Source organism: Zingiber officinale, chromosome 3A (assembly GCF_018446385.1).
Source record: "Zingiber officinale cultivar Zhangliang chromosome 3A, Zo_v1.1, whole genome shotgun sequence".
In the NCBI taxonomy this organism is placed as follows: domain Eukaryota; kingdom Viridiplantae; phylum Streptophyta; class Magnoliopsida; order Zingiberales; family Zingiberaceae; genus Zingiber; species Zingiber officinale.
This window is the reverse complement of record NC_055990.1, coordinates 42,240,038-42,253,024: the sequence shown is the minus strand read 5'-3', so window position 1 is coordinate 42,253,024 and position 12,987 is coordinate 42,240,038. Positions and strand designations below refer to the sequence as shown.

Genomic DNA, 12,987 nt, shown 5'->3' with positions numbered 1-12,987 from the left:
TACTGGTGCACCAACACCACCAGAAGTTAGGTTACGTTGATCAAACATATGCACAGACTTATTAACAAACCTGAGAAAAAATATGATCATAGATAAAGAAATGCTAAGGCTGCATATAATCACTAACTCACAAACTCAAGACATCATGTTTATAGGAGAAAGTAACAAAATACTGCCTAAGAACCAACAGAGGTTATAGAATGGGAACAAATAAACATCAAGAATATACGTAGTCAAAATAAGATTTTGATTATGGGGGTTCACTATAAATATGAAGATTTTTATTTAAACAGATAACCTCATAAACTCAAAAAGATTCTACTTATATTGACATAATAAATTTTCAAAAGAACAAAATAAAAGATTCTTCCTTCATTCTTAAACCTCATAAATCTAAGCAACATGGAGGAGAAAGGTTTCCATCCCGGGCAAGGCAGCCGCAATCTTTCGAAAGAGAGCCTGAAAAGATTGAGGAAGCAATTAGTAACCGCAATCCTTGAAAAATCAGAAATATTCAGATAAATAAATAAGAAGCCATTGGATTTGATGGAAAAATTGATCCACAAACTTATTCTCAGCCATGAGAATAAAATATTGAAGCCCGAGTTAATAATAGTGTATATGTTAAGTCCATATAAATTCTATTCATTAGCTAACTTCCCTTGCTAGCCTTGTGAGACTAAATTAGCATGCCATTGTTAAGCATTTTGTCAGGAATTGAACATAATTAGGCACGTAAAGATGACATATGTTTGCTTTCAGTGCATCTGTCTAACAAGTATAACATCATTAGTTTAATGATCTTTGGGCCAAGTCATTGGTGCACCTAAAGGAGATGTTGGCAGTACAAGTATTTGTCTGTTTCAGCTGTGATTAGGCATATATGCATTGGTAATTTGAAAAGCATAAACATGAAGTGATTTTGAAGCATAATAGGTTCTTGTCATGGTATGATAGCTACCTTTATATTGAAGCCAGCTTTTGCGCTTGTTTTGATAAACATGACACCGAGCTCTTGCGCTTTACCTTCTCCTTCTTCTATGGAGACTTGCCTATTAATAACAATTAAAAGAACAATGCAATGAGTCAGTTCCCATCCTCAAGGATAGACTTGGAAAAAGAAGCTGACATGAGATGATAAGAAACATTTATAGTGACTAATGGTATTTTTGATGACTTGTTGGTGACCACTTTGGAGCATTAGTGCTGAATTCAAGCAGAGCTTATTACTTGAGAGGGCAACACACTTGTAATATATAGGTATAATGGACAACCGACATTCATCCATGTGGGATTAATGAGTAAAACTCATTTCATCCTAAAATGACTAGTCACTCTATGAGGGATACACTTTCAATATAGAAGGTCATAGTGATCTATAAACTCAAGTAATAGAACATAATTACATGCTACTCAAGCAATTGACCAATTAAATGAATAAGATAAAAATTTGTCAATTGAAAATGAAAAAAAAATCATCAAGTTCTTTTTTAACCATTGGTGGGCTTACATTCTCTATATGAACTTCACCAACTTTCACAATCTCAATCCTCTACATATGCAAGAACTGAACAAGGAAGGAGAAACATGAGGTAACAATATTTGAATACTAGTAAGACCTTTCAGATTTAATTAAACATGCAACTTAGAGTTCCTGGTAATTGCTACAAGATGAATGGAATGATCGCATCACTTGGGCCTGCAAGTTCGAATCGAAAACTCAGAATTCAATCACATGGATATCCAGGATGCATCCATAAAGGAAACTGTAAGAGTAAGAAAACTATAACATCGAGTAAAACCAATTTGAAACTGATTTATCACGATCAACCTCCTAAATTACACTCAAAACATACTAACATAAAGAGTTGCACATTGTGCTTTTACCCAACCTGCTTCTAAGAAACCATGTTTTTATTGGTAACGGAAGCAAAGAAGCATGAAAGGTAAAATGCAACTTAAGAAGGTTATACAAATAAGAACCTGGTGAATGTAATCCACCTTGCAGCAGCACACTAATACTAGAGAAAGGGAAAAACCTCGATTAACTTTCACAAGGATTTCTGGCTTGCAAATTGTTAGTCAAGCTATTCTGTAGCAGCTAGGCCTTCTTTTTCTACTTTCATTTCGTGCAAACCAAATCCAACTACCATGCTAGTTCATCATTCTAGGTATCTACCATATAACTGGTTTATGTCGCAGAGATTGTGGACCAAACCGTCAAGAAAGCTCCTCTTCCGGATTATCCTGAGGGCATCTGATCATCTCTAGTATGTTCACAACTTCAACCATATCTGACCTGGTAGATGGCACCTGAGAGGTGAAGTTCAATATAGTGATCTATATTTAGAGGAATAAAAAAAAACATGAACTGTGTTATGTCTAAGAACAAATCATGCAAGTAGACCGTCCAAACACATTCAAGGAGATTTCCACTTAATATGATTTCTACTGAGAATTGCTTGGTATGGTATTTCTCAGTATTGAGCAGAACATCATGTGCCCAAATGAGTATGACACCTGTGCACAGCATGCATGACCTACACAAAGCATGTGATGAGTTGTAACTTCGGTACTATGATTTTTTTTTACCCCAATTGCATACTAAAGTTCAAACAACACATTAACGCACGTGCAATGAATCTTGGAGAACAAGAACTTGTAGAGAGGAGTTTTCTTCTCGAGTAGAGTTTTTGGAATCTAGGGAGTGTTTTAGATGACGTTTTGTTTCTATTGTTCCAAGTGTAGACGTCTCTCAGAAGCATACCGTCGAACACCTTCTCCGCGTCGGCGATGCTGCCGCACTTGAAGTAGAGATTGATGAGCGAGTTGGTGGCGGCGACGTCCATGGGTAGATTCTTCTTGAAGACGAGAGCTTGGATCTGCCTTCCCTGGTCCAGCGCGCTGAGATTGGCGGAGAGCGAGAGCGCATTGGAGAGGGTGAACTCGTCGGGGTCGAGGGCGGAGGTCTGGAACCATTTGAAGAGGCGAAGAGCTTCCAGCAGGCGACCGTCGAGGGCGAGGCCGGAGATGATGGCGCTAAGGCAGCGAGGATCGCGGTGGGTGGCGTCGGAGACTGGCCATGCTTTGGCCGATTGAGCTGCTCGGGAAAGGGAAGTGACGACGGCTCGAGAGGTGGGAACTTACACTGACGGCGGCTCGGGAAAGGGAAGTGCCAGCCTTGGGCTTCGCTTTTCTGGTCTCCTCCGTGACGAGATGTCGAGATCCTCGAAAAAATAGAAGATCGAAAACTTAGAATTTGATGAAGAGGGAGAGAGGAAAGAGGGCAGCGGTGAGGCTCCTGCAAACTTAGAATTTAGGAATAAAAGGTACGATTTGATCATCTTGATCAGTGGAACTTAGTATCACCTTTCCCTCTAGTCGTCTTCATCTTGCCTCCCTCCGCTGCTACTACTCTGAAACCCTAGAAAACAAGACCAACTCGTCACCTCTCCTTTCTCGTTCCTCTTCTTACCCAAAGGGAGGAGGTGGAGGAGATGCGTCGTGAGTCAATCCTGATCAGGAGAGGAAGAGGCGTCAATCTAAGAAGGGAAAGAGGAAGATGAAGCTGAGAGAGATGGTTGGACTGCCTGCGGCGAGGAGGAAAGTGGTGGTGGCGTCGTGACGGTATACGGTGAACGGCACGATATAGGTTTAGGTTTAGAGGGAAGAGTGAAGTGTTGCAAATTTCGGCTAAGTATTGGTGGGAAAAATATATTATTTTATTTTATCATAGACACCGGGTTTTAAAAACCGCTGTTAAAATCGATGTCTATTAATGAAAAAAAGGTGCTCATAGACATCGGCTTAAAAACCGATGTCTATGAGCGAAAATCTGGGCTTATAGACACCGGTTTTTGGAAAAATCGGTGTAAAATACTCAATGACATCGGTTTTTACTTAAAACTGTTGTTGTTCCACTAATGTCTATGCGGGTTTTTCTTGTAGTGCACTCTTCTTGAAGGATCTGCAGACATAGAGCTAGGAATAGAAGACTGTCCTTTCCGAGCTCTATGTAATATATGGAAACTCCTTTCAATTTCTGGATCAAGCTGAACCAAATCTTGTTTGTTTTTCCTGGTCATCAACTGTGCTCTACTCTATCAACTGAAACATCAGATAACAAAATACTAGAGAGTAGATATCAAACTAAGAATTAACAACCATCATTAGGTCCCCGGCAACGGCGCCAAATTTGATAACCAAAATTAGTGTCGTTAAAATCTTGGTTTCAAATGTTAACTAAAGTTTCTTTCACCCTAAATTGGTAAGTAGACTACAGGATCGATTCGCAAAGACTTCACAGTGCTATTAATTCATCAATCTGATTTATTTCACAGCTGCTATGGAGTTTCCTTTGATAATGCAAAACCAATTTGACTAGAAATTTCTACCTGTATTTAAGTTTCCATGATCAACATTTTTAAAAGATGAATGATTATTAAAACCAAGTTATGGAAGCATCTATTTAACCAAAAACATTACTTATAAAATTCTACTTAAAATTGAAATTAAATCTGATGAATTAAAACCAGAAGAAACAAATTAAAATCACATAGTAATTACAAAACTCTAATTCAAAGTCAAATGGAACCAAGAGTAGAAGTTTTGCATCTAAGATCAGATTATTACCTACAACCAAAAGCAAGGATAAGATGATCCACGATATTAAAACAAAATGACACGAGTGAAACTAACAGGAAATCTTACAAGAAAGGAATCGAATTAAATCTAAAGAAAAGAAATAGAGTATAGATCTAATGAGCTGGGATCCCCCAAGCACTCACAAAGCTAGGAAACATACAACCAAACTCTGATGAAGTATTCTGATCCAGATCTAGATTGTAACTAACCCAGCCCTTCCAACTCCAGATCTGGAAAACGAGTCTCAGTGGATCTGCATTTTCTCTTCCAGATCAGTGGTGACTGCAGGAGATTGTTGAAGATGAACTCCACCCTCCACTCCGTTCTCCCGTTTCTTCCTTTTCCAGAGAAAAATCACTGATCCCCCTTTCTACAGCTTCCCTCTCTAATTTATAGTGTTTCCGGAACTTAGATCTCTTGTACGGCCCAGATTCTCCAAAACTCGAATCCCACGGTCCAGAAACTCCACAGCTTGAATTTGAATGAAAACCTCCTCTTCAATATTCTACGAAGATTAATTAAAATTGTCAACAAAATACCCTGTACTTGCATTTCCATATCATAATTCCAAATAACGACTAGAGTTATTAAACATAATGAAAATGCACTTAAAACTTGATGAAAGAATAAGATTCCGAAGAGAACAATTAAAAATGATTAACCACAAATAAACTCTATCAATTACCAAACCCTAACTTCCCAAACCGAAGTTTAGGATTCCTTTATCCAACATCCGGTCAACTTTGACTAGTTGGAAATCCTCTTTGCCTAGCATCTGGTCAACCTTGATGCTAGGACTTCTTCATCAAGTGTCCGGTCAATCCTTTGACCAAATTAGACTTTTTTCCTTATGTTAAGTATTTTGTCTATCCTTTGACCTACTTAGACTTCAATCACCAGGTGTCCCGTTAACCTTGACCCACCTGGATTTCCGCATGTCTGGCTTCAGTCACCATGACTTTTACCTATTTTTACTCACTAGGATTTTCAATTGTCTGGCTTCACTCACCAGAACTTTCAACTGTTTGGCTTCATTCACTAGGACTTTCACCTAACTTCACTCTTTAGGATTTTCCTTCTGCCTAGCTTCACTCATTAAAGCTTTCAACTGTCTGGTTTGACTCACCAGGACTTTGACTTAGTTTCACTCACTAGGATTTTTCTTCTACCTAACTTCACTCAGTAGAGCTTTTAAACTGCCTAACTTCACTCAACTGGACTTTCCACACGAAGTGTCCGGTCAACAGTAACCAACTAGGATTTTCTTCTTATGCGAACATTCCTGTTGGACTTGCCTTTGCCTAACTTCCAGTTAGAACTTTCCAGTCAAGTATCCGATAAACCTTGATTTACTTGACTTTTCTTCACACAAAATTGGTCAAACCTTGACCAATGGAAATTGCACCAACAAACTTCCCATAAGGACAATCGAACCTGTAATTTCCATATATTGTTAAACATCAAAACTCAAACTTAGTCAAACTGATCAATCTTGACTTATGTTAATTGCACCAATATATATATATATAACTCTATCGGCATGACACAGTACTATACGTTACTGAAAACTGATCTAAGACCAAAATCTCGATACTGGTTCAGATTTAGTATGGAATGTGTTGAAATATTAATTCTAAAAGAAAAACTGAGGAAAATAAATGTTTCCTTAAAACTAACTTATGGGACAGCCTAGTTAATAGTTGACTACCAAATCACCAAAATGCAGTGAGAAGGATAGTTCTGTCAAGGTAGTAGGTAAAAAAAGATGCTAAATAATAGAATATATACCAAAAGGAAGCAACTAAAGAGAACTTTACTACAATATGGCAACTTCCTCCAGTATGTTGAGATTTGTCAGATTTGCAGCTACAAAAGACAACTGAATAAATATTGTTTAACAGAGTGCTCACCCAATAGACAACAAAACAAATGCAATACTGCTATAATAAAGATATTGCAACTTGTTCCTTAGCTATATTATGGTCATGTACCTAGGATATCTGGATAAATAACTAATTTGTTATCCTACAGTCATGTTGTGTCAACTCATGCCTTTTATAAACAAGGAGTAAAATTCATTTGACTTATATATCCTTGCAAATGTTGCCTAGATCTTTCTTCCTTCCTAAATTAATGGCTAAATTTTTTTATTCAGGTGTGAATAATTTTTATTTTATGCCTTATGTGTCCTTTGTTTTTTTTCTGATTATACAGGCACTTAAATTGTTTGTTGATGTAAGCATTTTGTGCTTTTCCATTACACAAGTTGTGGTAAAACATGCTCAATATGTACTCAAGTAGTTGTAACGAGCCAATTTTCGCTGTCATATTGGACGTGTGTGGGGGCACGCCGTCGTGCTATTGGCAAAAGTAAAGTGAAGTCTATAGGGGATCTTGCGGCTGGTTAGAAGGGAAGTTGAATGGACGGCACCCCCAAATTGATTGCTTCCTACGATGTTAGATAGAAAGTTAATCTAAAGACAATAAGGAAATGCAAACCAATACACGTCCGTTTAATGTGGTTCAGAGATAAAGGCCCTACTCCATAGCTGTCCGTATGGTGGATGATCCCGATCCGTCGGCGGATGACTCCCCAGATACTCTAGCTAGCTCAAACCTCCTTGCGTGTGGAAAAACCTCACCACAAACTCATCAAGACCTCTTGGACACATGGGAAATCTTGAGCATTGCTAGACTACTAATAGATTTTAACCAAGTCCAATTTTGTCAATCTCAACCAAGCTCCCAAGGCTTGGTTATATAGGCCGCAGGTTGGAAAACCTCACCTACCAGTCGATTGGTGAAAGTGCTAGTCGACTGCCCTATGTGGAGATTCGACCATTACAACCGAACGGCTCGATACCAGTCGACTGGTAAAAGTACTAGTCGACTGCTCCATGTTAGGATCTTAGATGGCTAGAGGGGGGGTGAATAGCCCCTTAAAAAACTTTTACAAAGATGTCTACAAAAAACTTGTTAGCACAGCGGAAATAGGAAACTAAAACAAAAGGAAACAAACACACTAACACACAGATTTACGAGGTTCGGGGATAACTTGCCCCTACTCCTCGGCGTGTCCGTAAGGAGGATGACTCCTTGATCTTCGGTAGATCGCACCCCGGTAAAATTCTGGCTAGAGATCCTCCTTCTCGGTGGAGTAACCTCTCCACAAAGTCTCAAGAAAAATATATGTTAAAGCACGAGACATACAGAGCTCGGTGGCAAAGAAGAATGAACGAATGCTTACAACCACGCGAGGATCAGTGGAAACAGGAACTCACAGATCGCAGTTTCTCACCCGAGAGCTCAAGAACAAAGCACACCTCAACGATCAACAGTTTCTATCACTTTCTCTTACTTGCTTGTTGTGCTTTTCTCTCGTTGTTTACTGCTTCTTAAACCCCTGTTCTCCGCTATCACGGATCGTGGTGAATCTGCACAAAATCATCGCTGCAGCTAATCCTCTTCCTGGTCCTCAGAACTCACACCAATGAAATCACAGCCTTCACTGGTGTCTTCTGAGCTCGAATCAATCACCAAGAGTCAAGCGGATCGCAGCCAGATCTCACCAGTAGCCGTTGTTGCCTCAAATGCACCATGCGTCGCGAATCACAGCAGAAAGTTCATTTGTCGTATTCCTCTTATGAACTCAATTTGAAATTATGCTTGGAATGGTACCTGTAATCCTGCAAACTCAAAAGCTAACAGCACAGAGGGTTATATCACATAAATAAGGCAAAACAAATGCAGTGGAGGAATCACAGAAACAACGAACAAAACAGCTTGTGTGTGGATCAGTCACCAGACCGATCCATGGACCGATCAGGACATATCCTGATTGGTCCACAGATTACCTGATCGGTCGTGGAGACCGATCAGGCCGCAGCTGGATCGGTCTCCATGACCGATCCTTCCCTCTTCTCTTCGCAATAGCATCTTTTGATCGGTCTACAGACCGATCAGATTACACTCAGTGTGCTACTGAGCGTTTCCTGATCGGTCTATAGACCGATCAGATTGCACTCAGTGTGCTACTAAGTGTTTCCTGATCGGTCTACAGACCGATCAGATTACACTCAGTGTGCTACTGAGTGTTTCCTGATCGGTCACCAGACCGATCCATGGAAACTCAGTTTTACAGCTTCACTGGATCGGTCTGCTGACCGATCCACTGTCTTATGTATCACTGGATCGGTCGGCAGACCGATCCAATGTACCATGGAATCATTCTGACCTAATTCGGTCCACAGAATGAGCTCCCGAGCCCTCTCTGACCTAGTCCGGAGAATGAGCTACCGTGCCCTCTCCGACTTCGTCAGGTCCAGAGAACGAGCTACCGAGCCCTCTCTGACCTAGTCCGGAGAACGAGCTACCGAGCCCTCTCCGACTTCGTCAGGTCCAGAGAACGAGCTACCGAGCCCTCTCTGACCTAGTCCGGAGAACGAGCTACCGAGCCCTCTCCGACTTCGTCAGGTCCAGAGAACGAGCTACCGAGCCCTCTCCGACTTCGTCAGGTCCAGAGAATGAGCTACCGAGCCCTCTCTGACCTAGTCCGGAGAACGAGCTACCAAGCCCTCTCCGACTTCGTCAGGTCCAGAGAACGAGCTACCGAGCCCTCTCTGACCTAGTCCAGAGAACGAGCTACCAAGCCCTCTCTGACTTCGCGTGCCAAGTTTCCAACTTGGACTTTTCCCTTCCACTCGATCAACCTTGATCATTAATTAAAACGAGTTTAATTAACATCTGATACAAACTTAAATCCGTGTCAACATCAAAACAACAGCCAGGTTAGACTGTATCAACACTCCACACTGACTGAGTGAATAGAAGCATTCTGTTCGCTCCAAGTCGATTGATGAAACTACCAGTCAACTAATGAAACCACCAGTCAACTAGTAGCCAAGTACAATCTCCCAGCACTCAAACCCTCTCCCTTACGACTCACTTGACGCTTTGTTGCAGCTTTGACCTCTTGCCTTCAAGCCTACTTCCTTTGGCTCTCACCCTCGGATGCATCCAAGCCCGTGGCTCGTCCCAATGCCATCCTTCGCGTATGCCTCGAAGTTTCTTCCCTCGACCCTTGTCCTTGCTGCCTTTTCCACGATCCCTCGGATGCTCCATCATCACCAGATCCGAAGCTGTCAACCTGAGTCATATGTGTATCTTGCAAACCTGCACAACTCAAATACAAATATCAAATACAAGGATGAACCTAACTTAAACTCTTTACCCAAACACCAAAACACATGGTCACACAGACCATTGAGATTGCTCCAACAAAGTCATCTGACATGGATTCCCCATCCGAAACAAATTTAGGGACAACTATTGTTGATTGTAGCAATCACTTGGATGATCCACATTCTGATAGTTCACAAGACTCAGACAATGAGGCCCCTAGGGCAAGGTTGAGTTGGCTAGTGCAGGGTAGAGTTGCTACAATAGGACAAGGGTTCGAATCTCGGCAAAGCCATGGAAAAAATCCTCCCCGACACTAGCCAACTACAACTTCCCGATTTACCTCCTCATAAATGGTCGTAGGGCCATTAAGGTGACAAATTCTACCTTTTACTACAACAAAGCTCAGACAATGAGGAAACAGAGGAAGATGAGCTAATACAGCGAGGTAAAGTCGTCAAATGCGTCTGCAGTGGAAGAATTGACTGGTGATTTGTGGTTTAATCTAGAAAAAGAACTCAACCAGGTTGAGTCCTCTACTGCAGAAGCGCAGCAAGAAGCGGAGGCTGCTATAAAAGAAATAATAGACGAGGAAAATGCAGTGTTACGAACCGAGAAGTAGCATAGCATAATTGTCACTATGGAGACCCTCCAGTTTTACCTTCCTAGTAAAATCATGCACTTGGTTTTGTTGCTAACTTCAGATCCTGAGGAAGATCAAACCGAGCATATCTTACCTGATGAAAACAATGTCAGCATCTATGAAACCCCCAGATATCTCTATAGTAAGATTAGACTTTCAAGAACTATGATCATTACATGCCTGTTGGTTGCTATTCAGAATATCATACTGGTTCTCCTGTACAAAAATTTTGTACAAGTCCCGAACCTTTCCTAACAACCTATTATATTCTTTAGAAATTAAATTTGGAATCGCAAACAGAACTTAACATTATTGATTCCAAGTTTAACTTATCTGTTCTTAGAGGTTTAGACTTGGATCGCAAATGATGCTTAACATTATTAATCCAAATCCACCCATGTTACAAAGTTGATTAAATATTTATTTCAAAGATCGACTTCCAGGTTAAACATGGCGAGGCACTAGACCTTCTTGAGTATGAGATCATCCACCACTTCCTAGACAAAGCCTTTCAACGAAATTCAATATTAACCCTAGGTTTAACCACTAAGAACAATCAAATCACAAGATCAAAAAACAAAAGAAACACAAAATTGAAACATAAATTCGGTTACCTAGAATCGTTAGCTTCTTGTGTTTGATATTTTAAAAATCTGAACAAAGAAACTAGTATGATGCGGAATAAGACAACTAGTTATACCTTTCTTTGTTAACAAAAACCTCTTGATATTCTATTGTATTCCTCTTCTTCTCTTGGACGTCGTGTGAGCGACTATATACCAAGAAATCCACCAAAGTCTCCTTCTCTTCCTCCAAGCTTCGGCCACCAAAGGGATCTAGACAAGAGGGCCTCCTTTCTCTTCTTCTTCTCCTCCTAGTAACCGGCCACCAAAGCTCCTTGTAGAATTGATGCCGCCGGCCACAATGTGGAAAACAAAAGGAGAAGAGTGAAAAGGAGAGGGCCGACCACCAAAGGAAAAGAGAGAGGAACAATATAATAGAAGTTGTGTTCCATGAATACACCCTTTACCTCTCTTTTATAATCCTTGGTGAATCCAAAAAACGAAAGTTTTATAATAAAAAATAAAACTTCCTTTTCTACTCATGACATGGCCGGCCACCTCAAACAAGGAAAGATTTTAAATAAAAATTAAAATCTCTCTTTAAAATATCTATAAAAGGAATATTTTATAAATTAAAATCTCTCTATTTTAAATCCTTTAATGGATATCTATAAAAGATAAGATTTAAAAATAAAACTACTTTTATATCATGGTTACAAAAAAGAAAAATTTTCTTAAAAATTAAAATCTTTCTCTCAACATTATAGATATCTACAAATAAGGAAAGATATCTAATCTCTCTTTTAATCCTTTATAGAAGATCTATAAAAGGAAAGATTTTAAAATTAAAAACTCTCTTTTAAAACCATGTGGATAAAAACATAAAAGGAAAGATTTTATCAAAATTTTATTTTTAATAAAATTTCCCTTTCCTTTCCTTACTTGGTCGGCCACATGCTTGGGCACCAAGCAAGGCTTGGTCGGCCCTAGCTTGAGCTCCAAGCTTGGCTTGGCTGGCCCCTTGCTTGGGCTCCAAGCAAGGATAGGGGCCGGCCCCTAGTATGGGCTAAGAGACTAGGCTTTGGGTGGATATAAGACTATATATAAGAGGCTACAATAGGGACCGAGAGGAGGAATAGGTTTTGGTCTCCCGATGAGCTTGAGCTTCCCGTGTTCGCCCCGAACACCCAACTCAAGTTCATCAATAATAACTCATACCACTAAAGAGCTACTATTGAACAACCGTACCAATCTCAAATTACATTATAGGTTCCTTCTTATTATGAGTGTGTTAATCTCCCTGTGTTTAAGATATCGAATGTTCATTAATTAAATGAGTTACTGACACTCACTTAATTAATATCTAGCTCCAAGAGTAGTACCACTCAACCATATTATCATATCGGACGAAATCCACCTACAGGGTTTACATGACAATCCTTATGAGCTCCTCAAGGGGACATCATCAACCTAGATTACTAGGACATAGTTTCCTTCTATAACCAACAACACATCATATAAATAATATTATTTCCCAACCTATCGGACCTATTGATTTAATGAACTAAATCGCACCCATTGATAAGTCAAAGAAATAAATACTAAGTATGCGTGCTTGTTGTTATATCAGGATTAAAAGTACACACTTCCATAATAACTGAGGTTCTGTTCTTTTCTGCAGTCAGTATAAAAGGAACAACCTCAAATGGTCTTGCTCAATACACTCATAGTGTACTAGTGTAATTTTATAGTCGAGATAAACTAATACCTAATTACACTACAACCACTCTAATGGTTTGTCTCATTCCATCTTGGTTGTGAGCAACTGTTTATAATTTATAAGGAATTAATAACATGATCTTCTGTGTGTCTCCTCACATCATGTTATCTGCAATATAAATTAAATGGACAACTACACTTAGCATAAATGTAGATATTTGACTAATATGATTCTTACTT

General features: G+C 39.8%; 1 protein-coding gene across 16 annotated transcripts; it reads right to left on the bottom strand.

The window, feature by feature from the left end:
- On the bottom strand, positions 1-3,641 carry LOC122051813. Of its 16 annotated transcripts, none has more exons than XR_006131555.1 (6): positions 2,768-3,641; positions 2,180-2,313; positions 1,511-1,699; positions 962-1,052; positions 385-459; positions 1-70 (listed from the first exon to the last, which is right to left on the bottom strand). XR_006131555.1 is itself a non-coding variant. In XM_042613114.1 (3 exons), the coding sequence occupies exons 1-3, from the start codon at positions 2,977-2,979 to the stop codon at positions 394-396; spliced, it is 369 nt and encodes a 122-aa protein (XP_042469048.1). In that variant the 5' UTR covers positions 2,980-3,633; the 3' UTR covers positions 385-393. The 16 variants fall into 16 exon arrangements, 1 of the variants encoding a protein (XP_042469048.1); XR_006131558.1 differs by having other exon boundaries at positions 2,219-2,313; XR_006131552.1 differs by having other exon boundaries at positions 1,984-2,313; positions 2,768-3,640.
- Positions 3,642-12,987: the final 9,346 nt, after the last annotated feature.